Source organism: Ovis canadensis, chromosome 25, assembly GCF_042477335.2.
Source record: "Ovis canadensis isolate MfBH-ARS-UI-01 breed Bighorn chromosome 25, ARS-UI_OviCan_v2, whole genome shotgun sequence".
In the NCBI taxonomy this organism is placed as follows: domain Eukaryota; kingdom Metazoa; phylum Chordata; class Mammalia; order Artiodactyla; family Bovidae; genus Ovis; species Ovis canadensis.
Window position 1 is genome coordinate 48,465,512 of NC_091269.1, and position 27,872 is coordinate 48,493,383.

A 27,872-nucleotide genomic window follows, 5' to 3' on the forward strand; every position below is an offset into this window, starting at 1 on the left:
TCTAGAGATTTTGTCTTCATACTTAGCTCTAAATAAAAGTCTTGGCATGTAAAAATTTGCTGCACTGAACTGAAGTATAAGAACTCTATTAAGATTACATCTTAATGTTAGCGCAGAATTAAAGAAAGGAACTTTTAGATGAAGTTGTACAGTTAATATATTAACGTGCCTAATAGTTATTTTGTCTTTGTTTAGCCTTGGCAATTTTCACAGCCACTTAGTTGTAAATAAAATCATTTTTATGGTAGAGCAGTTTCTCTTAGGCAAGACAATACGTATTACTCCCCAATAAGTCATTATGATTGCAATGGCAGAACATGCCCATATATTTAGATAATCATTTTTTATTTCAGTAGCATCTTGGCCATCGTGTAAAGACTCTACACATTTCACAATTCCTGGTAAGCATTTTTATTTTGTTAATCACTAGATCCTCAGTGCTTTTTCAAAACTTTGCCGTAGATGATTTAGAGACATTTTCATGACTTTTCTTATAATTGAAATTTGAACATTGTTTTGGGGAAACTGTTGAATCACAGATGTTCTGGTGAATATTATTATTTTGTCTTGTAACAGCGACCATATTAACTAGTTATTCTTTCAAAATTCTTACCTCTAGGCCTGATACAATACTATGGTGTTTGTAGGATGTACTTAGCGTGGCCATTATTCATGACAGTGCTTCTTTTTTATGTGTTTGTGCTTCTCTTGGCTTTGAGAAATCAGGAGGTTAACTGAGGCACCCTTTGAGACCATTTCAGTGTTCATATGCTGCCTTTTTCATTGTCTGGTAATTTACCATTTGCAGATGTGGGTACAGATTTATGACATACCTGTACCCTCTCCTCCCATACACTGCACCATCATCAGTGGATCTTAATCTCCCTGACTTCAGGCTTCTATAGTTGAAATGTTTTTTTACTTCACTAAATTTTGCACCCTGTTAGTAATAAAATCACCTCACTGCAGAATGTAACATAATGTAAGTGTATCTTGGCTTTTGCTTAGGATAGTAGAAACTAAGAAAACTTGGTCATAGTAGTTTCAGCATAGAGTTTTACCATTAAATAGTGCTTTATGATATGAACCCTAGAAGAATGTTATGGAGGCAGAAACCTATTTTTATATTTGTCTTGAATATTTATTGTGGGTTTTGTATAGCTTTTGATTTGTGGCTGAGATAAGAGAGGTGGTAATATGTCTATTATCTTGACCCTCTTTCTGTTCTCTTAAAGTTCTTGATAGGTAAGAAATTCTAGTATGGAGTGAGAACCATGAATTTAGGTTCTTCCTGTAAGTTAAACTGTGTTACTGAGTTTCTGGAGATACCTGCAAGCTGGTTTTATTGTGGAACTTTGAGACTAAATTAAATTTATGTCAGTTTCATCAATGTAAATTGGTATGAAAGTCAAAGATTCCCAGAATCATACATTAAATTTTGGAGCCAAATCTATTGTATTTGCACAATATTGTAAGGGAGAGTGAAGTCTTGAGCCAGTTTTTCATTTTCCATGATGCTGATTCGATTTAGAGGTGTAGCACATTTAAAAATAAAGATCTTTACCAGTCTGTCAAACCACTACTAGCCTGCCCAAATATTATTTTAGTGAGTAGAATAAGAATTTGAATTTCATATACTTATTTACTGGTGTGCTCTGGCCTGCAGCCAGGTTAAGTATTCTTCATCAAACTCACCAGTAAATTTTAGCCGTTGTTTAAAACTTTCACTATATCTGAGGATGTAACCTACACAGTATTGTCTGTAAGATTCTTATTCATTGAACTGAGACAGTTCTGACTGTGATATAGAATTAGGTGCAACCTAATAGTGGAAGTCTTAATTTGAATGCAAGTTGGAGTCAGAAAACTTTTGTGTTCTGACAAAAACTTGACAACTTTTTTAATAACGGTAGGTAACAGTGCATGGTCTGGGGCTGAAGTACAGCCAAGAGAGTGATAATGTAACTGAAGAGGCAATTTAATGTATTTCAAATGTGCTGCCCCAGATTCTACTGCCTAGGAGTGGGATATGGCAGAAGGGTTAAAAAAAATCACTGCTAGTACAGAGTGAAGCAAGTCAGAAAGAGAAAAACATTATCATATATCAACGTGTCTATATGGAATCTGGAAAGATGGCACTGATGAACCTATATGGAGGGCAGCAGTGGAAGCATCAGCATAGTGAACAAACTTGTGGACACAGTGGAGAAAGGAGAGAAATCGGGAGGGTAGCACTGAGACATAAATATCACCATATGTAAAATAGATAGCCAGTGGGGATTTGCTGTATGACGCAGAGAGCTTAGATTCAGTGCTCTGTGACACGGTAGGGGGTGAGATGAGGAAAGAGGTTCAAGAGGGAGAGGACATATGTACACCTGTGGCCGATTCATGTTGATGCATGGCAGAAACCAACACAACATTGTAAAGCAATTATCCTCCACTTAAGAATAAATAAATTTTTAAAAATTACTGCTAGTGTTTCAAAAATGGTAGTAAGTGGTTCTGGGTCTTTGAAACAGTTTTGTAATTATAGTAAATTCATAGATACTTAGAAATGGTGCTTACTAAGAAACAAACTATCTTTTGATAACTGTAATGAGAAAATAGTAGTTTTTTGTTTGCTCAGTGAAAAGCTTTTAATTTAGGATTAAAAAATTTTAATGGGATTTTTAAAAAGCGGCACAGTCCCAAATACTATAAACTGAGAGCTAAATGACCAAAGTAAATCTTGTCCTCTTACATTTTGGTTTGCTTTCATAAAATTATTTTTATACTCTGATTTATGGATCTGCACATTGGTATAATTTGTCTCTATTATGCATATTAAATAAACTTTATTAGATAAAGTTGGATTTAAGCTTATTTTAGTGTGAGTGCAACTGTAATGTATAATTGCTTTAAGGAGAATAGATTAACATTAACTTCATAAAATTTTAAAAAAATCTCTTCCCCATTTTTTGTCTTGGATATGGGTATTATTTTTTAGATTTTATACATCACTTGGAAATGGTAATTTTTAAAAAAATTTACTGGATACCAAATCATGAATAACTTCCTAAAACAGCACATATATTTATGAACCAAATTTCATCAATAGTTTTAAAGTCCTTTAGGGACATTTAAATGTGTGATTTTTGAAGACAGTGTATGATATTTAAAGTGGACAGTTATTTCAGACAGCTGTACTCCAGTATTTTAGAATATTTGTACACACACACAGGCATACACACACACAATCTAGTGAAACTACAAGAAAAATCCAGCCTTCTTATTTATTTACATGTTTATATATTCCATTATGGTTTATTACAGGATATTGAATATAGTTTCCTGAGCTGTACAGTAGGACCTTTCTGTTTATCCGTTCTGTATGTAATTGTCTGCTGTTTCCAAACTCCTGATCCTCGGCCCCCTGCTCTGCCTTGGCAACCACAAGTCTGTTCTCTCTGTGACTGTTTCCGTTTTGTAGGTTAAGTTCATTTATTTCACATTTTATGTTACATATATAAGTAGCATAATGTGACAGTTATCTTTCTGACTGACTTTGGTATAATGATCTCTAGGTCTGCCCGTGTAACTTCAGATGTCATTATTTCATTCTGTAAGAAAAATTCAGTATATTTAAATCACTACAATCACCACCTGAACAAAGATTTTGGTTCTGTAAAACACATGACAAGTAAAGGTTTTATTTTGTTGATAATGTCTTCATTATGTCTAAAAAACTGCATAATGATAAATTAGAAGCCATTTAGGTCTCTTGTGTGTTTGTGTAATTAAGACCAGGGGAGTGGTTTGTGTCTTTCCACTTATTGGTACCTGTCATGTTAGGAAATTTTCCCAGTGAATTCCCAAATTGTCATAGTATGGAAGTTCTTTTGGTGTCAGCAATAATCAATTACATCAACCTATGACATACTTTTAAAATGTGTTGGTGAGTGGTATGTTCTTGTTGAAATATTTTTGCTTAGTTAAATTTGGTATTAAATAAATGTTTGAGAAACTCATGTTGACATACAGAATTCTGCATTGGTTTACGGGAATCACTATTGTTACTTTGTTTTTTCAGTTTTTGTTACTTAATTGCATTATTGTTTCCCTTAAAGATAATTCCACCTTGAGTAAAACCTTTATAAACTTTTAACGGTTGTTTTCAAATACCCATTTCTTTTGTATTAACAAAAGATTTCAAGATTTTGTATTAACAAAAAGATTCAAGAGGTAAGAGTGGGTTTGATTATTAGTTGATAGATGACTGATCCTAATGATTTAATTTCAGGTGTAGGGCAACATGAGCAAAGAGCAGAGTAGATGGGGGCAATACCAGCTTACATTTACTGATAATTTCTCTTTGTCACACATTACTACAGATGCATTACTTGTATTAGCCCTTGTATTCTTTACAACAAGCCTGTGGAGTAAAGAACTAGTATTCTCATTTTACATATAAAAATAGTGACTCCCAAAAATGTTACATAACTTCTGTAAGATTACATAGCTTATAGCTTGTGAATGGTAAATCCACAGTTTGAACCCAGGCAGTTTGATTCCAGAGCCGGTACATTTTTTTCTTTTCAGGGAAAGAAAGAAGGATCCCACTTACCTGACCAGGGACTGATCCTGGGCCATAGTAGTGAAAGCCTGGATTCCTAACCAGTAGACAACCAGGAAACTCCCAAGAGTCCCTACTCTTAACTACTATGCTTTGTGGTTTTTATATCAGATTCTGTGTTGGAATAGCTATTTGAAATATTTAACTCTCTAGCTCTGGTTTCTTAAGCTGTAAATTAAGAAATTGTACTAGATCTTGCAAGTCACTTCCAATTCTAACATAAAAATTCTTCCATCCTGACATAAAACATGATTTTAATATTTCTGATTATTCTTTTTGAAATCTCTTGATCTGTTGAAACACAAAGGTTCAGTCATCTTCCAAAGTCACCCTGTTAATGGATAACAATGGAGCTGGGTTTGTACTCAGATCTCTTATTATCTTGTATTTAGTATGTGTGTGTTTGGTTGCGTTAATAATTGAGTTGAATTTATTTTCTTAATTTTCAAGTCATATCTATTTGTGTGATATGCTTCAAACAAATGAGAAATGATATTGCTTTTATTTCCTTAAAATAACTTTTCCCCCCTGATTATCAAGTATTGCAACATGCTTATTGTATAAAATTTAGAAATTTTAGAAATACCACCCCAGTGTTCTTGCCTGGAGAATCCCAGGGACGGGAAAGCCTGGTGGGCTGCCGTCTATGGGGTCGCACAGAGTCGGACACGACTGAAACGACTTAGCAGCAGCAGCAGAGATATTTGATATAGAGAAAGAAAGAGTCCACTGGAGGAGTAACTATTGATAGGTTGGTATTTTATTTATTTTTAAATATATGCATATGCTACAAGTGCTGTGTACTTTTTAGGACACTTTCTCCTTTAAAATTTTTTAAAATTTTTTATTTTGAAATAATAATAGATTCATAGGAAGCTGTAAACAGTACAGAGGAATCCCATGCACTTTCAGTGGTCACATCTTGCATAATTATAACACTATATTAAGACTAGGAAATTGACATTGACTCAGTGTGTGTATATGTATGTCATTTTATCCTGAGCACATTTCTGTAACCATTAATCTACTCAAGATACGGAAATATTTCATCACTGTGAAGATCTTCATTGGGTTAGCCCCATCACTCAACAAATTCTCTCTAACCTCTGACAGATAACATTTAACCTCTGTACTGTTTTATACCAGTATAATTTTGTCATTTGAGGACAAATGAAATCATACAGAATGTGAGGTTTTAAGATTGACTTTTTTCGCTCAGCATGATGCCCTTGAGAACCCTTCTAGTGTGTGTATCCAAGGTTTTACTGCTGTGTTTTCCATAGTATGGATGCATCACAGTTTAACTATTCATATATTGTAGTGTACTTGTTTTTATATGTCTCAGCAGTTACAAGTAATGAAGCTAGGGACACTTGAGTATAGGTTTTTGTGTGGACATAAGTTTTCATTTGTCTGGGATAAGTGCCCAAGAGTACAATTGCTAGGTCATATGATAAATTTATGTTCATCTCTTTAAGAAATTGCCAAACTATTTTCCAGCATGGCTATATAATTTTACTTTGTCAACAGCCGTGCGTGAGAGATCCAGTTTCTCTGCATTCCTGCCAGAATTTCCTTTTCTCAAAATTTATTTTAGCTATTCTAGTAGGTATATAGTGATATCTCATCATAGTCTTAATTTTCATTTCCCCAGTAGCTAGTGATGCTGAACATCTTTTCATGGCTTATCTGCCATTCATATATCCCCTTTAATAACATGCCTTTTCATATCTTTTGCTCATTTTTGTTTCTTTTCATCCTAACTTCAACCCTCATAATCATTTTACACTCTTCTGACAAGTATTCTATCTAAAGCACACTCTGATTATATCATCCTCTTTTTCAACAATCTCTAGTGGTCTCCATTATCTGTAGAGTATTCTCAATTTGACCAAAGTTTCCATTATCTGGCCCTAGTATATATTTTCAACTTACTATACTACTATTCCCTGTGCCCTAAGAATACTAACAGTTCTCAATTGTTTTCTGTCTTAATACCTTTGTCCTGTAGTTTTCTCTGCTGTTGTACTTTTTCTCCATCTCTGCCCAGTTTTTAAAGTCTCAGCTCAAATGTTACTCCCAAGAACTCTTCTGTGATCTCACCAACAGGAAATAACCTCTTTCCAATTCTCTCTTTTATTTTTAGCAAGTCACTTAAGTAACCACTTTATTAGCATTCTTCAGAGGGTTAAATGAGATAATAGATATAAAGAACTAGCAGCTATAATTCCTTTTATCTTTTTAAGAAATGACTTTCTTCAATACCCACCTGTAAAATCTTTGAGGGTAGGCTCTGCTTCAGATTTATCTAGGTAAATGCCACATTGCCTAGTATGCCTTCAGATAGCATATGCACAGTTTTAATCCAGTTGATGAACAAATGTAACAAGAGGGCATCTTAAGACTGTGTCCCCAGTGCTGTCGTAGCTGACATCTCTATACAACAGACAGTAAATGTTTGAGAGTGAACAGTGCAAAATTTGTGATTCACAGAAAGCCTTCATTGTTAGGCAGTCTCATTACTGTAATCATTTTTTTTAAGATTTTTTTTTTTTACTGTGGGCCATTTTTAAAGTCTTTATTGAATTTGTTGCAAAATTGCTTCTGTTGCGGTTTTTTGGCCATGAGGCCTGTGGGATCTTAGCTCGCTGACTAGGTATAGAACCTGCACCCCCTGAGTTGGAAGGCAAAGTAGTAACCGCTGGACCACCAGGGAGGTGCCTCATTGATGTAATCTCTGATGTAACTGAAGATCTTTGATAAATTCTTCTGCTGAATAGTAGAAAATATTCAATATTTATAACCGTCAAGCTCTACAAAACTACATGCACCCTTAGCTCATGTGAGATGGTGTAGTGTAATGAATAAGCAGATGGACTTTGAAATCAGATTGTCTAGGATGGAGTCTTGTTTGTAGTAGTTACTAGTGCAAGTTTCTCTGTTTCAGTTATCTGTAAAATGAGAAAGATAATATCTATATGTTTGTTGAGAGGGTTATTTGAGCATATTAGTAAAGTATTTAGAACGTGCTGGCACTTTGTAACTGCCTTAAATGTTAGCTGGTCTATTTAACAGGTATGTTATTACTTCCTGAAGATACACTGAACAGAGTTTAGAATTAAAGGGAATAAGTCAGGGTATATAGTTAGTTGACCCTTGAGCAACAAGGGTTTGAACTGTACAGGAGCACTTATTTGTCAATTTTTTTCAGTAGTAAATAACTGCAGTACTACACGATCTGCAGTTGGTCAAATCCCTGGATGAAGAACCATGGGTATGAAGGAACTGCCCATTTGGAGGGCTGGCTAGAGGTTATATGCAGATTTTTGACAGAGCAGAAGGTGGGCATGATATTTTTAAGGAATAACACTGCTAAGCTAAGCTAAGTCGCTTCAGTCGTGTCCGACTCTGTGCGACCCCACAAACAGTAGCCCACAAGGCTCCCCCGCCCCTGGGATTCTCCAGGCAAGAACACTAGAGTGGGTTGCCATTTCCTTCTCCAGTGCATGAAAGTGAGAAGTGAAAGTGAAGTCGCTCAGTCGTGTCCAACTCTTAGCAACCCCATGGACTGCAGCCCACCAGGCTCCTCCATCCATGGGATTTTCCAGGCAAGAGTACTGGAGTGGGGTGCCATTGCCTAAGGATTAACACTACAGATGTCAAATATCTTGTACCTGAATAACTTGCCCACCATATCCCTGTACCACTGATTGGATGCCTCATTGTGCTTATCATGCTGTGCTATGCTTAGTTACTCAGTCGTGTCCGACTTTTTGCAACCCCGTGGACTTTGCATTGCAGCCCGCCAGGCTCCTCTGTCCATGGGGATTCTCAAGGCAAGATACTGGAGTGGGTTGCCATGCCTTCCTCCAGGGATTCTTCCCAACCCAGGGATTGAACCCAGGTCTCCCATATCGCAGGCGGATTCTTTATCGGCTCAGCTACCAGGGAAGCTTGTGTATATGTTTATATTTCATTCAGTTGTATCATGTAGATTATAAGAGAGACAACAACTCAACATAAAAACAGCCAGTGTATAATAGGTCAAATAAGATGTGTGCACAGTCACCTCAAAGATTAGTTATCCAAGCCAGAAGTAGAACAACAAACAGAATTAGATTGAGCAATGTAACATAGTGCTTTGAAACTCTTGGTGCGTATCAGAATTGCTTGGAGAACTTTTAAAAATGTATAGGTGTAAAGATCCTCTGGAAAAGGTCAGTTTTCATTCCAATCCCAAAGAAAAGCAATGCCAAAGAATGCTTAAAATACCACACAATTGCACTCATCTCACATGCTAGTAAAGTAATGCTCAAAATTCTGCCACCCAGGCTTCAGCAATACGTGAACCGTGAACTCCCAGATGTTCAAGCTGGTTTTAGAAAAGGCAGAGGAACCAGAGATCAAATTGCCAACATCCGCTGGATCATGGAAAAAGCAAGAGAGTTCCAGAAGAACATCTCTTTCTGCTTTATTGACTATGCCAAAGCCTTTGACTGTGTGGATCACAATAAACTGTGGAAAATTCTGAAAGAGATGGGAATACCAGACCACCTGACCTGCCTCCTGAGAAACCTATATGCAGGTCAGGAAGCAACAGTTAGAACTGGACATGGAACAACAGACTGGTTCCAAATAGGAAAAGGAGTATGTCAAGGCTGTATATTGTCACCCTGCTTATTCAACTTATATGTAGAGTACATCATGAGAGATGCTGGGCTGGAAGAAGCACAAGCTGGAATCAAGATTGCCAGGAGAAATATCAATAACCTCAGATATGCAGATGACACCACCCTTATGGCAGAAAGTGAAAAGGAGCTAAAAAGCCTCTTGATGAAAGTGAAAGAGGAGAGTAAAAAAGTTGGCTTAAAGCTCAACATTCAGAAAACGAAGATCATGGCATCCAGTCCCATCACTTCATGGGAAATAGATGGGGAAACAGTGGAAACAGTGGCAGACTTTATTTTTGGGGGCTCCAAAATCACTACAGATGGTGACTGCAGCCATGAAATTAAAAGATGCTTACTCCTTGGAAGAAAAGTTATGACCAACCTAGATAGCATATTCAAAAGCAGAGACATTACTTTGCCAACTAAGGTCCGTCTAGTCAAGGCTATGGTTTTTCCTGTGGTCATGTATGGATGTGAGAGTTGGACTGTGAAGAAGACTGAGTGCCGAAGAATTGATGCTTTTGAACTATGGTGTTGGAGAAGACTCTTGAGAGTCCCTTGGACTGCAAGGAGATCCAGTCAGTCCATTCTGAAGATCAGCCCTGGGATTTCTTTGGAAGGAATGATGCTAAAGCTGAAACTGCAGGACTTTGGCCACCTCATGTGAAGAGTTGACTCATTGGAAAAGACTCTGATGCTGGGAGGGATTAGGGGCAGGAGGAGAAGGGGACGACAGAGGATGAGATGGCTGTATGGCATCACTGACTCGATGGACATGAGTCTGAGTGAACTCTGGGAGTTGGTGATGGACAGGGAGGCCTGGCGTGCTGTGATTCATGGGGTCGCAAAGAGTCGGACACGACTGAGCGACTGAACTGAACTGAACTGAACTGAAAGCTCCTCTATCTTGAGAGATTCTGACTCAGTTGTCCTGTAGTGGGGCATGGGGATTGTTGGTACAGACATGTTTTTAAAATTCAGATTATTCTCATATATAGCCAGGGTTGAAAGCCATCATATATATGGTTTACTTAGAGCATAGGCAGAGGAGGAGTCAGAGAGAATTGGCTTTTTATATCCTGCACTGTGTAGAAGAGAGATAAACAAACTGGGAGATATAAACAGCCTTTTCTAGATAGATACTCTCTGTGTGGCACAGATGGTACTTTAGGTCTCATAAGAGTCTGAATTAAATTTTACTTAATAGCGTCTGTTTTTCCTTGTTCTGATTACTTACTCTACAAGTAACATTCTGCTTACTAAATCAGCCTTCTAGATATATCCAAATTATAAGGTTGTGTCTAAGACAAGGTGTTTGAGCATTCGCTCTAGACACTTGTCTAGTGTGGGCATTCTGGTTGTGAGTTTGCTGTTAGTCTCCCTTGGTTTTGATGAACTTTAGAGGTACTGACAAGGTCAGATTTTGAAACTTCAAGACTGGATACCAGATCCTGAATCCTTGTGAATTTACCAAGTTAGTGACCAGGGGTTGTCTGTTGGGAATTAGACATTCTAAATTTCTTGATTTAAAACTATTCTGAAGTCCTGAAGAATTTGTAATAAAATTTTGTAATTAAAATAGGCATAAATAACAGGAAAATTTTTAATCTTTTAAAGAGTGTATACTTTCAACAATGAAATAACCAATCTAAAGGCAGGATTTTGTTTTATTTTTTTAAATGATCTTGTTCAAAAAGGCTTTGGAAATTGAGTTCAGTTATTTTGATTACTGCTACTTTTTTGCACATTCACTTAATAATACTTACTGAGAACCTATTATGTGCTAATCACACAGACCTTAGTAGTGTTCTTAGTAATCCATACTATCTTCTGTAAAAATAAAACAAAAATAACCTAACAAAAACCCACTAAACTTTCTTGCTGTCCTAAGTATTAGATTTTTGTTTGTTTGTTTACTAAATACATTCTTATTTTCCTTTTTCTTCCCCTTTCTTTAATGTATTTTCTTATTCTTGATATTGTTGAACCTAACTAATAGATGAAATGGCCAGATCTGAATATAGCCTTTATTTACATTTTTAATGGGACATTTTATTACTCTAAGTCCTTTTCTACTGACCCAGTGTTCTTGGTTGAGGAAAAGATAGTTGAATAGCCTATTGTAATAAAAGGCTCAGAGGTTAAAGCATCTGCCTCCAATGCGGGAGACCCGGGTTCGATCCCTGGTTCTGTAAGATCCCCTGGAGAAGGAAATGGCAACCCATTGTAATAAAACATGTCATTCATTCCAAACATAATGGTATATAAGTTTAATAAGAAGATATAAATTTAATAAGAGCAGATAAAACCATATCCTTCTTATTAATTTACCAGGAAATTAAAGGAAACAGCATAAAGTTATTTGCCTTACCTAGAATTTTACCAGATTGTGGACCTTATGAGTCAGTTTGAAGCCTTTTAACTTTGGGTACTTTACTTGCTTTGAAAGATGACAACTTGAAGGACTGAAGGGCTAAAATGATTATATTCAGTCAGGGTTCGGTTACAAGAGACAAACTAGCCTGTGGACTGGGCTGCTAAGAATGACTTCTATTGTTTTGTTTTGTTTTTCATTTTGTCTGTGCCAGATCTTAATTGTGGCATGTAGGATCTTTTAGTTGTGGCATGCAGACCCTTTAGTTTTAGCTTGTGGGATCTGGTTCCCTGACCCGGGATCGAACCTGGACCCCTACATTGGGAGCGCAGAGTCTTAGCCACTGGACCACCAGGGAAGTCCAGGAATGATGTCTAGAACAAGATTTGAACAAGCCTGCTAGAGGAGTGCTACCTTTGCCATGGTTAGCAAAGGTAAATATTAGGGTAACAGAAGGCCAGTATGGAACTGTTAGTTTAAGAACATACCATTTGAACAACAACCATAACAGACCAATTCAAAAATGAGCAAAAGACTTGAATAGACATTTGTCTTAAGAATATATACAATTGCCCAGAAAGCAAATAAAAAGATGCTTACCATCTCTAGTCATTAATGGGACTCAAACCAAAATTACAGGAGATACCACTTCATACCCATTAAGAGGACCATTATTAAAACCAAAAATCAAAAAAAAGCAAGTGTTAGTAAGGGATGTGGAAAATTAAAACACTTGTGTGTTGCTCTGGGGATGCAGCTGCCTTGAAAACAGTATGATGATTCCTGAAAAAATTAAGCAATTAATCAAATGACCCAGAAATTCCACATCTGGATGTATACTCAAAAGAAGTGAAAGCAAGACTTAAACAGATATTTGTATACACTCATGTTCATAGCAGCGTTATTCACAATAGCCAAAAACTAAAAGCCACCTAAGTGTCCATTGATGGATGAATGAAGAAACAAAATGAGATATATACATACAATGGAATATTATTTAGCCTTAGAAATGAGAAAGTTTCTGACATATGCTAAAACATGGTGAACCTTGAAGATATTATGCAAAGGAGAATAAGGCAGACATGAAAGGACAAACATTGTAGGATTCCACTGGTTGTATCTCAGTTTAGTGCAGTTCAGTTGCTCAGTTGTGTCCAACTCTTTGCGACCCCATGGACTGTAGCACACCAGGTTTCCCTGTCCATCTACCAACTCCCGGAACTTGCTCAAACTCATGTCCATCGAGTCGGTGATGCCATCCAACCATCTCATCCTCTGTTGTCCCCTTCTCCTCCCGCCTTCAATCTTTCCCAGCATCAGAGTCTTTGCCAATGAGTCAGTTCTTCACATCAGGTGGCCCAAGTATTGGAGCTTCAGCTTCAGCATCTGTCCTTCCAAGGAATATTCAGGACTGATTTCCTTTAGAATGGATTGGTTTGACCTCCTTGCAGTCCAAGGGACTCTCAAGAGTCTTCTCCCAACACCACAGTTCAAAAGCATCAGTTCTTCAGTGCTCAGCTTTCTTTACAGACCAGTTCTCACATCCATACACAACTACTGGAAAAACCATAGCTTTGACTAGATGGACCTTTGTTGGTAAAGTAATGTCTGTGCTTTTTAATATGCTGTCCAAGTTTGTTGTACCTTTTCTTTCCAGGAGCAAGAGTCTTTTAACTTCAAGGCTGCAGTCACCATCTGTAGTGATTTTGGAGCCTCCCAAAATAAAGTCTGTCACTGTTTCAATTGTTTCCCCATCTGTTTGCCATGAAGTGATGGAACTGGATGCCATGATCTTAGTTTTCTGAATGTTGAGCTTTAAGCCAACTTTTTCACTCTCCTCTTTCACTTTCATCAAGAGACTCTTTAGTTCTTCACTTTCTGCCATGAGGATGGTGTCATCTGCATATCTGAGGTTATTGATATTTCTCTCAGCAGTCTTGATTCCAGCTTGTGCTTCATCCAGCCCAGTGTTTCTCATGATGTACTTTGCATGGAAGTTACATAAGCAGGGTGACAATATACAGCCTTGACGTACTCCTTTCCCAATTTGGAACCAGTCCATTGTTCCATGTCTGGTTCTAACTGTTGCTTCTTGAAATGCATACAGGTTTCTCAGGAGGCAGGTAAGGTGGTCTGGTATTCCCATCTCTTTAGGAATTTTCTTAAAATTTAAGAATTTTAAGTTTATTGTGATCCACACAGTCAAAGGCTTTGACATAGTCAATGAAGCAGAAGTAGACATTTTTCTGGATACTGGTTGTGTCTAGAATAATAGAGACAGAAAGTAGAATGGTGTTTGACAGGAGCATGTAGGAGGAAACAGTGGGGAGTTTTCATTTGGCATGATGGAAAAGTTTTAAAAATAAATGGTGGTTAATGATTGAACAACAATGTAAATGTACTTAATTCCACTGAAGAAGTGAAGTGCTGTGTACTTAAAATGATTGAAACAATAAAATTTCAGGTATGTGTAGTCTGACACACACACACAGAAGAAATGTATCGTCACATATGTGATGCAGGCATTAGGGAGCCGGCATTGCTGCTCTACAGCTGCAGCTGCTTCCAGACAAAGAGTGAGTGATTGGAAACTGGAGAATTACATACACACTCACACCCAACATTTCCATAATCTGTCTTGTGGATACCAAACTTTAGGAAAATTTGGCCCCTACTTCACTTTCCGCTTTTGATACTGTGCAGGGGTCCCTGTGGGGTTCCTGGGCACAAAGCCCTTCTGTGTCCCGCATTTCTTTGATTATAGGAAACAGCCTTCATTCATCCTCCATCACCTTCCCTGAATCCCAGTGGGCAGATTCAAGCAGTTGTTAATTAGGAAAGGGATGGGAGACCAGGGAGAAACAAACAGTCCAGAGCAGCCTTGGGGCAAGGTCCTGTTTCCCTATCAAAGGTTATACACATCATCTTTGAGCTATTTTGCAGATACTTAAACCCTCTCCAGGTGGGAGAAGTTAATGATTAACAATGATATGCTATCCACAAGCATGTAGACCCCAGACCAGTTGGACCTGAAGATTGATGATGCTGACTCCTACTTACCTCGCCAGCAACCTATCAAAAGAATGTCTAGGAGCCAATCACACCCTCTTGGACAATTACTGTAAAACTTCTCACTGTCTTCCCCAAGTTGGGACAGATGGTTTTGAGGGCATTAGCCTGCTGTTTCCCATTTTGCCTGGGAAAGAATAAAGCTGTTCTTTTCTACTTCAGCCAAAACTTTCTCTGAGATTTGATTCAACACTGGTGTACAGAAAAGCTCAGCTTTCAACGTCACTTTTCCACATCTCATGTCAGGGGATATAGTTGGCTAAACTTAATTCACATTTAGAACCTTAGTGGCAAGGGATCCTGGAGGATAATTTTTAGTTTTTTAACCTCTATAGTACAAAAAACAACTGGAGGGAGATTGGAAAGGATGCTGAGTGCCAATTCATCGTGTTTGTCACAGACACTGAGTCAGTGGTGATTCACAGATGGTGATACTCCTTGTGTCAAGTCATCATTTCCAGGAGTGGCCAGATTGTCCTGTAGCTGGTCAGTCACAGAGATAGGGAAGGGCAAAACAGATAGCTTTAGTGAGGCAGAATAGGGAAAGAGTTTGTTGATAGACATTGTCTCTTTTTGTAGTTCTGGACTGACTGTGCTTGGTTTGTTACACCTAATACACAGTATTTACAGTTTTAATATAGTATTCACAACTGAGTTATTTATATTATTGTGAAGATAATAATTTAGTGCCTATCACTCCAGTGGAATGCATACCACTCACTGATTAATGAATAGCTGTGCTTCTGTTAAGAAATACCAGATTTGGGGAGGACTTCCCTGGTGGCCCAGTGGTTAAGACTTTGTCTTCCTATGCACTGGGTGCAGGTTTGATCCCTGTTTGGGAAGCTAAGGTCCCACATGCCTCATGGCCAAAAAAGCAAAAACATAAGCAATATTGTAACAAATGTAATAAAGACTTAAAAAAAAAAGAAATGCCAGATTTAAAGTTCTTGTGTTTATGAAAGCTGTTTTCATTGTGTTAAGTATGGAGATAAGATCATAGGAAATAATGAATTCTTTTGCTGTCAAGCTGTTGAAATCTCTAATCAATGTGAACTAAATTTGGAGAGAAATATAAATTTGCTAGTAAATGAACAAGCTGATATGCTGAAAATTGAATTTTTGAATAGGTTTCAAAAATTTGTCAGTCCATCCAAAAGATAAGATATCTGTACAGAACAGTCAGATACTTTAGTTTATGTATTATCTATGAGTTGGAACTAAGCTTGAGTAATGCCTGTTGATGGTATGATTCTGCATCAGTGGACTGTGTTCTCAGTGCCTTGTATTGACCTTTGATAACTAATTTCTTAATTGCTCATGATATCAAAATAAACTTCTTTGAAGTTGTGTTTCAAGTTGAGATCTTTCCTTTATGTACCAGTTAACATTTTGGACAGGTTCTATGCTTTGCATGCAGTGCTTTTTGATGTGGGTCAAGCTTTTTGATGTGGATTAGGCTTTAATGACTACCTAGGAGTTAATGTCCAATTAACATGTCAGAATTTTTTGATTCTGTTATTCTACTTCTAGAAATCTAACCAAAGACACTGCAGTACTGTTTGTAATAGTAATAAAATTGTGAACAGTTGTCAACATTCAGCAGATTATTGTATAGACATACAATGGAATGTCCTTTTCAAAGGATAGTTTGATGACATTAGACAGGACTCATGCAACAATGTTAAGTAAAAATGTATTATATGTGGCATGGTTTCTCTGTAGAAATTTTCTATATAGAAAATACTATGTGTGAAAGATAAATTAAAAAATTAAAAGTAGTTTTTGGGGCAGGGGTAATTTTGAAATTATAATTTTAATGTTCTTCAACAGATACATTGTTCTTCTATATATTTTTCTGTGTTTATTATAGAAGTATATACTTTAACAGATCAAAGCAATGCAGAAATTTGTAGAGTAAAAACCATAAAATTATGTCCTTAAGTCACCTAACTAGGCAAATGAAGTCCAATTTATCAACTTGTTCTCTTAAGGATTTTGTTTTTGTTGTCATATCTAAGAAATCTTTACTTAACCTAAATTCAAAAAGATTTTCTCATATATTTTCTTTTAGAAGTTTTCTAGTTTTAGATTTTACCTTAAGTCTATAATCCATTGAAGTTAACTTTTATGTGGTGAGAGATATGGATTACTGTTTTTGCATATAGATATTCATTTGATCTAATAGCATTTGATGAAAAGACAATTCTTTCTCCACTGAATTGCCTGTGAACAACTGTAGAATATTATATATCCATAAATATGTAGGTCTGTTTCTCAATTCTCTGTTCTATTCCATTGATTTATTTTTATGCCAGTACTCAGTTCAGTTCAGTGGCTCAGTCGTGTCTGACTCTTTGTGACCCCGTGGACTGTAGCACGTCAGGCTTCCCTGTCCATCACCAACTCCCGGAGCTTACTCAAACTCATGTCCATTGAGTCGATAATGCCATCCAGCCATCTCATCCTCTGTCGTCCCCTTCTCCTCCTGCTTTCAGTCTTTCCCAGCATCAGGGTCTTTTCCAATGAGTCAGTCTTGTAATTAGTTATCTAGTCTTACTCTTTTTCAAGCTTGTTTTGGTTATTCTGTGTCCTTTGCATTTCCATATCAGCTTTTGAAATAAGTTTATCAGTATCTACAAAGAAACTTGTTGGGATTTTGATTGGGACTGCATGGAATTTATAGACCAAATTTGGTAAGAATTGATGCATGTCAATGAAAATCAGTCGATCTAAGAAAGAAATGGAAAATTTTATTTGAGCCAAACTGGAGACTATAACCCAAGAACAGCATGTCAGAAAGCTCTCAGAGCTGTTCTGCCAATTAGAAGTGTAGGCATAGTTATGTAAGTTTTTGTTTTTTGTGGGTTTTTTTTTTTTTGAGACAGAGGGCTGTACATTAAATGATATATTATTGACAGTTTAATACTCCAGATCTGAAAGTCTTGCGGCCTCTTAGCAAGATCAAGAAGGAAAGTTATCTTTTAAGGAGTTGTCTTATTGGTGCTAGAAGAATGTTGCACTTTATGGCTGAGCACGTGTTTCTGCCAATGGGGGAGGTTTGGTTGATGCATAATGCGGATATGCAGTTCTTGGTGGTGAAGGGAGAAGAAGCCAAAGGCAGAGAAAAAAATATTTTTTAATTTTATGTTTAAATTTTTCTTGTCTTGCTGTAAAATATGAATGTTTTTGTATGTAAAATATGAATCCTTTTAAAATATTACTGAATTTGATTTGCTAAGATATGTTTCAGATTTTTCCTTCTATGTTCTTAAGGCCTGTCAGGCTGTAGTTTTATTTTTTTGTAATGATATGTCTGGTTTTGGTATCAGGATAATACTGGCCTCATGGAATAAATTCAGAAATATTCCCTGCTTTTCTGGAAGAATTTTATTTTAGTGGTCTGTTTCTCCCAACTTCTGTGCTATTGTTGACATATATTTTACTTAACGTATTTACCCATGTAAGTACCATTTCTGATATTCTTCCATGCTTTGTGTATATTCTTATTTTCATATGATGGCATTTTTTCCTGTGTGAAGGACTTCCTTTTCACATTTCTGGTGGTTCAGGTCTGCTGGAGATGAAACTGTCTAGTTTTTGTGTGTCTGAAAAAGTACTTATTTTACCTTTGTTTCTTAACAACATTTTACTGGTCATAGAATTATAGGTTGATTGTTTTTTTCCCTTTTGGTGTTTTAAAGACATTATTTCACTGTCTTCTAACTTCCATTGTTTCCTATGAGGAATCTGCTATCATTATCTTTGTTTCTGTGTATGTAATGTATATATCTTCTCTTTTTACTTTTAAGATGTTCTCATCACTGATTTTGAGTGATTTGATTATGTTACGGTGTGGTATAGTTTTTTGTGTGGTTCTAATGTTTGGAGTTTATTGAGCTTTTTGGATGTGAGTTTATAGTTTTCACCAAATTTTGGAAAATGCTGGCCACTGGTACTTCAAAATGTTTTTTCCTGTCCTCTCCTGTCTCCTCCCTTCAGGACGACATAAATGGGTCTATTAGACGGTTTGAAGTCCTACCTCTCACTGATGTTCTTTTCATTTTGTTTCTTTTTCTTTTTTTTAATCATGGTAAAATATACATAGCAAACTTATATTTTAATCATTTTGAAGTCCATAATTCAGTGGCATTAAGCACATTTACTTTGTTGTGCACCCATTACTACCATCTGTTTCCAGAACTTCATCATCCCAAATGAAAACTTTGTAGCCATTAAACAGTAATTCCCCTTTGTCTCTTATTGCTCAGTCCCTGGAAACCACTATCTGCTTTCTGTCTCTATGAATTTGACTGTTCTGGTACCTCATCTAAAGTGAATTATACAACATTTGTCCTTTTGTGTCTGACTTATTTCATTTAGCACAAGGTCTTCAAGATTCCTTTTAAAGACTGAATATTGTTCTCTTCATTTTTAAAAGTTCTCTTTTTCCTGTGTTTCATTTTGAATAATTCATATTGTTATGTCTTCGAGTTTACTATGCCTCAACAGTATCTAATCAGCTATTAATCCCATCCAATGTGTTTTTTATTACATATCTTTGCAATTTCATTTCTAGAAGTTTGAGTTGGATCTTATGTGTCCGTATCTCTTATTTCACTTTTTGAGCATATGTAGTACAGTTATCATATCTGTGTCAGCATCCTTGTCTGATAATTTTATTATCTGTGTCTGCTCTGGGTCAATTTCAATTGATTTTCTACATGTTGTAGGTGAGTTTTCCTACTTCTGTGCATGCCTGGTCGTCTTTGATTGGTTCACAGACATAGTGATTTTACCCGTTGGGTGCTGAATACTTTTGTATTCTCCCGCTTTGTTGAGGGATGTAATTAAATTACTTGAAAACACTCTGATCCTTTTGATTCTGCTTTTAAGATATGTTTGGCTGAACCAGAGACATGTTTAGGTTTAGGGCAGGATTTCTTCATATTAGCACTAATTCTTTGTTGTGAGAGACTGTCCTGTGCATTGCAGAGTGTTTAACAGTATCCCTAATGTCTAGTCTTTAGATGAGCCCCTAGCTGTGACAACCAAAAATATCTGCAGAAATTGCCAAATGGTTTGGGGTGCCAGTTGCCCCCAGTTGAGAGCTCCTGTTTTAGGGTTAATTTTGCCTTTCTACTATGGAAAGATCTTGCTGTGTATTCTGCCCAGTGCCCCATGAATCATGAGATTTTTTTTTTCCAGCCTGGTTGTTTGCAATAGGCGCTTTTAGTGATCTTGTGTGAGTACTAGGCATTATCGCCTCTAATCTTTCTGGGTGGTTCTTTTTTCAGTCTTGTTTGGTTTCCTCACGTACAAGTGTTGATCAGCATTCAGCTACCTGTTCAAGGGAGATCCTTTGCAAATCTCTGGAGTTCCATCTTAGTGTACGTACATTGTTATAACAAAAATACTGTAGGCCGAGTGCCTTAACATGTCTATTTCTCATGGATCTGGAGTCCAAGGAATCCAAGATCAAAGTGCCAGCAGATTTGGTGTCTGTGAGGTCTCCTTCCTAGGTGGTCTTCTTTTATCTGTGTCTTTACATGGCAGAACAGCTGAGAGAACTCTCTGGGGTATATAAGGGCATTAATTCTGTTCATGAGGATTCTGCCTTAATGACCTAATCACCTCCTAATGCTATCCCACTAGGAGTCAGAATTTCAATATAGGAATATAAGCATTCAGTCTATAACAAGCTCTCTTTCTCCTCTCTGTTTTCTCTCCCGTGTACACTAACCACCTTGATTTCCCTAGACTCTCACTTCCATCGCCACTCACGTAGCCTGCTGGGCCTCACCCAGTTCATATCCTGCACTGCTCATTCATGGCAGGGGCAGCAGGACTCACCTGTTTCCTCCTCTCAAGGATCTCCTTGATGTCTTGTGCCCACTGTTTTGAAACTGGTTTTCTCTCCATATATTTTGTCTATATTTTGGCTGTTTCAGGTGGAAAAGTAAATCTGGTTTCTCTTATTGGATCTTGGTCAGAAACAGCAGTCCCTTTAACTGATAGTTGATTCATGTTAATTATTTATTAAAGCTGAAAGAATTCTGAAATGTTTACTAATTTCTTCATTCTGTATATTTGTAGAAAATCTATAGCTGTCATATTCTTCATTAAAAGTTTCCTGTTCCCTGTAGGTCCTGTGGTACAACAAAAATATTATGTTGTCCTGAAGCCTTTTATCATCTTTTAACATACCTCTTTAGTGCAGGTTTTCAGAGTGTTAACTAAATATGGGCCTCTAACTGTATGTAGCAGTATAGAATTAAAGGGCATGCCCTGACCTGATGGAGTACAAAAGTGCAATGTGTCTTGCTTTTAGGGCATTGCCACAGCAGGTTCAAAGACTTCTACGAAGCTTTCTTGTATGACAAGTCGTATTTTCTAGCAGCTGAAACACCAGCATCAAAGCCTGTTTGTTAGTTAAATTGAGGCTATAAAGAACAGATTGTTAGCCAGATTGGAGGTGATACAAGACAGAAAAAAAAACCAGAAATACGAGAGAGATCATTTTGAGCAGTGTATGAAATGAAACTCTACTGAAGAACAAGGATAAAAGGATGGGAGTGACTTGGAACCCACTGGTGGTAAGCTGTTAGAAAAATGAAAAAGTGAAATAGAAATAAAATGACAAAAGGAATCTGGCCTTTTTTTGTATGAGATGAGCCTCTCATACTTTTTACATTGTAATTGTTGCAGAGTTCATAGCATGCGCTTGTTGGATATTCAGGGTTGAAATAATTTATTCAGAGAATACCTTGGGGAAAAGATATGTATGTAGTATGTAGGATGAAGCCATCTGGCTGTTTATATGGATTAAAACATAGCAAAATCATTTTAAATGGCACTATATATATGTAATAAGTGATATAAAATTATATACATCAATGTGTGTAAATTCCATGAGTTGAAGTGAATAAATCATAATTCCCTGTCCTTTGGGGTGGTGATGCTATATTGTAGGTAAAAAGCCTGGAAAGCTATTATGGCTTTAGACTATTAAAAGCTTTGTTTGGAAACACTGAGTTAAGGTTTCCAAAAACTAGGTTTGCTTTGTTGTAATCAAAATATAAACATTTAATCAGCATGTTTCTTGTTGGCTGAATATTTTTGATGGTGTAAAAAGTACTTATGTAGCTGAGTATCTGCCTTTTTCAGGTAATTATAAGTATTCCTGGCAACAGTTTGTGTTGGCTAGAAGAATGCAGAAATGGCAGCTTTTTACTTTTCCTCTGCATAAGGAAGCATAGAAAGTTTTCATAGCCAAAAATGCTTATGATAAAGGATTGATAAGCACTAAAACCAGGAGTTAATATGTCTGGGAGGAGAGAAGGGTATTGATGTTTTGTTTTAGTTTTTAAAACTTTTAAAATCAAGTTTAACACATGTAAAGTGTAGCTCATAAGTTTACGGATTGATGAATTTTCAGTGCATGACTACTGTTCAGATTAAGAAATGAAACATATGTATTGGAACTGTTTGATTTTTTTTTTTCTCCCCCAAGCTGTGTAGTGGGCATGTGAGTATTCGTTGTGTTATTCTTTCTTCTTCTTTCTTAATGCTTTAAAGTTTACTGTGTTTTTAAAAAATCATCTCAGAAGAAAATATGGTCTTTAGTGATCTGGAAAATGTCAGAAAACCCACTGACTTTAGTTGTTGAGAAAGTACTTTAGGGAACTAGGTTTTTTCCATGTAAGCCTTTGTCTCCCATGTATCTGATAAAAGTTTAGAAGCCTGATATAGGCCCAAGTGACTGAACACTTTAAAATGGAAAAAGAACATAAACAGAACTGTGTGGGATCAAAGTAGTAAAAATTATTAGTACTTTTTGAAATGGTACATTCCTTTTATAATTGAAGTATAGGGAATTCCTTGGAGGTCCAGTGGTTAGGACACAGTGCTTTCATTGCTAAGGACTCAGATTCAGCCCCTGGTCGGGAACTAAGATCCCAAAAGCTGTGTGGTGTGGCCACACACACACGCAAAAAATAATATAACTATAATTGCAGTGTAAAATATGGCCCCTCAAATTTGTGGGCATTGAAGTGTTTTATCACTAAATCACCATGATATTTTAAGAAGGAAATTCCTTATAAGTTCTGTAATGGAATATTCAAAGTATAGAAAGAAATGAGCTATTAAGATATTCATAGGTATTTATATCTAGTAAAGATTTTATATCTATTGTAGAAATTATTTGGATAGTATGTTTAATCTTAAGGGGTTTCCTGAAATTAGTTTTCCATCTACCTTTGTGGGTTTTTTGTGTTGTTTTGTTTCTTTTTGGAGTCAGTTGCTGTTCAGTTGCCAAGTTGTGTCCGACTCTTTGTGACCCCATGGACTGTAGTGCGCCAGGCCTCCCTGTCCCTCAGCATCTCTCAGTTTGCCCAAGTTCATGTTGGTTGAATCAGTGATGCCATCCAGTCATTTCATCCTCTGTCGGCCTCTTCTGCTTCTGCCTTCAGTCTTTCCCAGCATCAAGGTCTTTCCATTGAGTCAGCTGTTCGGAGCTGTTAGTGATTGCGTTCTGCTCTTCTTTCTGAGCTGGGGGGCTCATCTTTTGGTGTCATTATCTTTTTGCCTTTTTATACAGTTTATGGGGTTCTCATGGCAAGAATACTGGAGTGGTTTGCCATTGCCTCCTCCAATGGACCACGTTTTGTCAGAATTCTCCGCTGTGACCGTCTGTCTTGGGTGGTCCTGCATGGCATGACTCATAGCTTCATTGAGTTATTCAAGCCGCTTCACCACGACAAGGCAGTGATCCATGGTTTGGAGGCAGGAGAGATGTTTATTCCTCAATCGTGAAGATTTCTAAAATTTGATTTATTTTCATGTATGACAAATCTTTCTGTATATCTCATTTTATGAAAGTGTTGAGTTATTCTTCTCAATTGTTCTCACCAGTAGGCTTTTTCTGATTAAGTTATGGCCTGCTATGGTGTGGGAAAGCCACTTGTAAAATGTTACCAAAAAAACATTTTATAAAAATGTTTGGTCATTAGCTTTTCCTCAGCTACTGAATCTATGTGTATAAACTTATTAGAATGTTAATCTATTGAAAGCTACTCATTAATGAATAATTTTGTTTCTTTTTTCTTGTCCAGAAGCCAGTATAGCAGTGTAGATGAATAACTGTTTCTGGTGTATTTATGTGTATTTGTTCTTCAAAGAAGTTGTTAGGGCACATTGAGTTTTTGTTTATTTTCCTATTTTCCCTTGACAGAGAGTTGAAGAAGAAATGGCTGGTCCTAATCAACTCTGCATTCGCCGCTGGACTACCAAGCATGTAGCTGTTTGGCTGAAGGATGAAGGCTTTTTTGAATATGTGGATGTTTTATGCAACAAGCACCGACTTGATGGAATCACATTGCTTACACTGACTGAATATGATCTCCGATCTCCTCCTCTGGAAATCAAAGTCTTAGGGGATATTAAAAGGTTAATGCTCTCAGTCCGAAAATTGCAGAAAATACATATTGATGTTTTAGAAGAGATGGGATACAACAGTGACAGTCCCATGAGCCCCATGACTCCATTTATCAGTGCTCTTCAGAGTGCAGAGTGGCTCTGTAATGGGGAGCCTTCACATGACTGTGATGGACCCATCACTGATTTGAGTTCTGATCAATACCAGTATGTGAATGGTAAAAACAAACATTCTATTCGAAGATTGGACCCAGAGTATTGGAAGACCATACTGAGTTGTATATATGTTTTCATAGTATTTGGATTTACATCTTTCATAATGGTTATTGTCCACGAGCGAGTGCCTGACATGCAGACCTATCCACCACTCCCAGATATATTCTTAGACAGGTAAGTTTTCTTTCTAGTTACCAAATTTGTAGAAGATAGCTATAATAGCAGTGATAATATATTCATGACAATTAGGTTGCTATACTACATACAACAGTTATACTGTTGCTTTGGTCGATATATACTTTCCATTTACTTTATCTGGTAATATGTAAAGATAGTCTTTGGAATTGCCTTTTTCCCTTAAACTAGACCTCAAGTCTAGATGAGTAGAAAGAACCACTCCTTATTTTATTTTTCTATGTTATATTTCTATTTTTCTATGTTATAGCTATAATATTTTCTATATTTATGTTATAGCTCCTTGGGCACTTCATATTTTAAAAGTGTTTCTTGGAATGTTATTTGTAATAAATGGAATTAGGTTATTATTATTATTTTTTTAAAGATGAACAGGGTTTTGCTTTTATAAAAATGTGGGGAAGTCTCCTGTATCATCAAATAAATTAGAATTATCATAGATGCTACAAACTGATTGTTGATAGTATTCTGTTGATTTATAAATACTGAATTCATAAAAAAGAATACAGTATATTAAATGAAAAATAAGAATAGAACAAAACTTAAAACTATTAGTTTTTATATTTGTGATTTTAAAACATCTTTTTAGTTTGTATTGTATCTTATTTGTTTTTATAAAATATTATACCCTTCTGAAAGTGCCTTATAGTATATGGTTTTTTTTTTTTAATGAAGTGAATTACAGTGTCCACATTAAGGTGGCAGAATGACACATATATCACATTTTATTCTCTCTCAAGCCCTGACAAAAAGCATAGTGAAGAAGTTATGTTTGTTTGTAGGTCTTAAATTATAAACACAAGGAAAGGGCAGATAAGAGAGGAGAAAAGAGCCGTACATTTTTGAAAGTTTGAAAGCAGATGGGTAAGTAGCAACAAGCAGAGCTAAAGTAACCTAATTCTAAAGCAGCCATCAGGAAAACTGAGAAACAACCCAATCTATGTTGCAGATTTCTCAAAGCTCTGGATACTGTAGGTGAAAGGGTGATGCTAAAAATAAAAAGAGAGAGAATTGAATGAAAGCTGTTTAAGAAACTATTAGATCCCTGTATCTCCTTCCCTGTTTTATCGTACACAATTTTTCCAACAGAAAACCCTAAGCAAGTAAAGAAGACAGCTTGTGGATAAGAGTACTCTGGGCAGAAGAAACAGCAGGGTGCAAAAGTCCTGAGTTGTTAGTAGGTTTAGCATGTTTAAGGAACACCAGTTGAGACATGGGGAGAACAGTTGGAGATGAGATCTAAGAGCAGACAGGAATCCAGACTGTATATGTACTTGTTGACAACTGTAAGGACTTGAGCTTTCATTCTAAGTGAAAAGGGAAGCCATTGAAAAGTATTTAGGAGAAGAGTAGAGTGATCTAACGTCCATTTTAAAAGGGCACTCGAATGGTTGTTGTATTGAGAATAGCATGAGGATGGGGATGGGAAAGCAGAGATTAGTTAAGTTATTGGAATTCATCTAGACAAAGATGAGGTGGGTTGGATTAGGATAGTAGTGGTACACACGTACATACATGTGTGTGTGTTTGCAACAAGATTTGCTTGTGGATTTGCATGTAAGGTGTAGGAAAAAGAGAGAATTCAAGGATTATTCCAAGATTTTTGACTTGAGCATCTGGAAGGATGAAGTTGCCCTTTATAGAGATGGGAAGACTGTGGAAAGACTTCCAACTTCTTGGAGAGAAAAGTGAGGGTTTGGTTTTAGACATGTCATATTTGAGGTATGTTTTACACCAAATCAGATGTCAAGTAAGAGATGGGAAGATGAGTTAGAGTTCAGAGAGTCTGGGCTGAAATTTGGGAGTTAATGAGCATAAGTAAAACTGTGATAATTGGTTAATATCTCCTAGGTAGTGAGTTCAGAAGGGAAAGGAAGAAGATTGAAGATTGATCCCAAGAATAAGTATAATATCTAGAGTCAGAAAAGTAAGTCAAAACCAGTAAAGAAGAAAACTGAGGAAGTCAGGGCAGAGAGAGCAAGAGAATATTCTGGAAGCCAAGTTTGTTTGTCTGTTTAAGTATTTTTAGAAGACAGGAATAATTTATAATTAGCTGTGTTAGATGCTACAGAGGGGTCAAGTAAGATGAGGTTAAATGACTGTTGACCTTGACAAGGGCAAAAGCCTGATGGTAGTGGATTCAAGAGAGAATGTGAGACTGGAATATACCCAAAGGTGTATCTCCACACATATGAAGCAGCATATGTATAGAGTTATTCATTGTGACATGTGTAAAAATTATAAATATTGGAAATACTGTAAATGCTTATCCACAGAAAACTGGTTGAATACACTGTGGTATACTTACACAATAGAGTACTATCTAATCATAGAAAAGAATGAGGAAGAGTTCTGTGAACTGATAATGAAATGGTTTGTAAGAAAAACTCAGTAGCAATGAAGCACCACGAGCATCCAGATCATGGTTTCTAAATCCCAATCTCTACTAAAGGGACAGACCAGGACTCCTTAGAGAAATGGCTGATTTTAAGTTTGGAGCATGGTAAGCATAAAATGAGCCTGAAATAGATCTTATGCCATAAAGCAAGGAAGTGGAAACCTATCAAAATAACATATGATCTGGTTTTAAGGGGCTCCCTAATCAAATTAGGACAGTCAGAACATCAAGAAGCATAGTGATGGTAATGAATTAGAATATACTGAGTAAGAATCTGTGGACCCTTAGTGATAAACAAAACCAAGGAGTTCCTCAAGGGAATTATAAGAGAAGTTGAAGAGCTAAAACCAAGCACAGCACATGAACTTTAATTGGATCTTTGATCGAGAAAAAAAAAAACAATTCTGCTGTAAGAACATTTTAGGGATAACTAGGAAAATTTGAATATAGATTGCATATCAAATGATACAGTATAACACTAACTGTTACAGTTTCCTGGGTATAATAGCGTATTGGCTTATAAAGAAGGTACCCTTGATCTTAGGACATATATGTTGAAGTGTTTAGAGGAGAAGTATCATAATGTTTGCAACTTCTCAGGAAAGATTTACTCTCAGAGAGGAAAGGGTGTGTATGTGTGTGTGTCGGTATATATAGAAAGAGAGAAATAAAGCAAATGTGGGGAAATGTTATTGTAAACAATTAATAAATTTAAATAAAAAATATAAAGTGTTTATTCTTTAAAGGTTTTTGTTGTTGTTGTTGTTATCAGAATTTTTCAAAGTTAAAAAAGGGGGAGGGACAAAGAAATGATATGAGAGAGAGGACGAAAATGGGAGGAGAGAAACTGGAAACAATCAAGTCTTACAGGCCCTTAAAAGTTTTTCTGTAAGGGCA

General features: G+C 36.6%; 1 protein-coding gene across 2 annotated transcripts in view; it reads left to right on the forward strand.

The window, feature by feature from the left end:
* The window catches only part of SAMD8 (sterile alpha motif domain containing 8), a 47,529-nt gene that overhangs the window by 2,393 nt on the left and 17,264 nt on the right, over positions 1 to 27,872 (forward strand). For both annotated transcript variants that reach the window (XM_069572191.1, XM_069572192.1), the window contains exon 2: positions 23,964 to 24,556. In XM_069572191.1, coding sequence (XP_069428292.1) covers positions 23,964 to 24,556 — 593 coding nt within the window. The remainder of the gene's footprint in view (positions 1 to 23,963; positions 24,557 to 27,872) is intronic.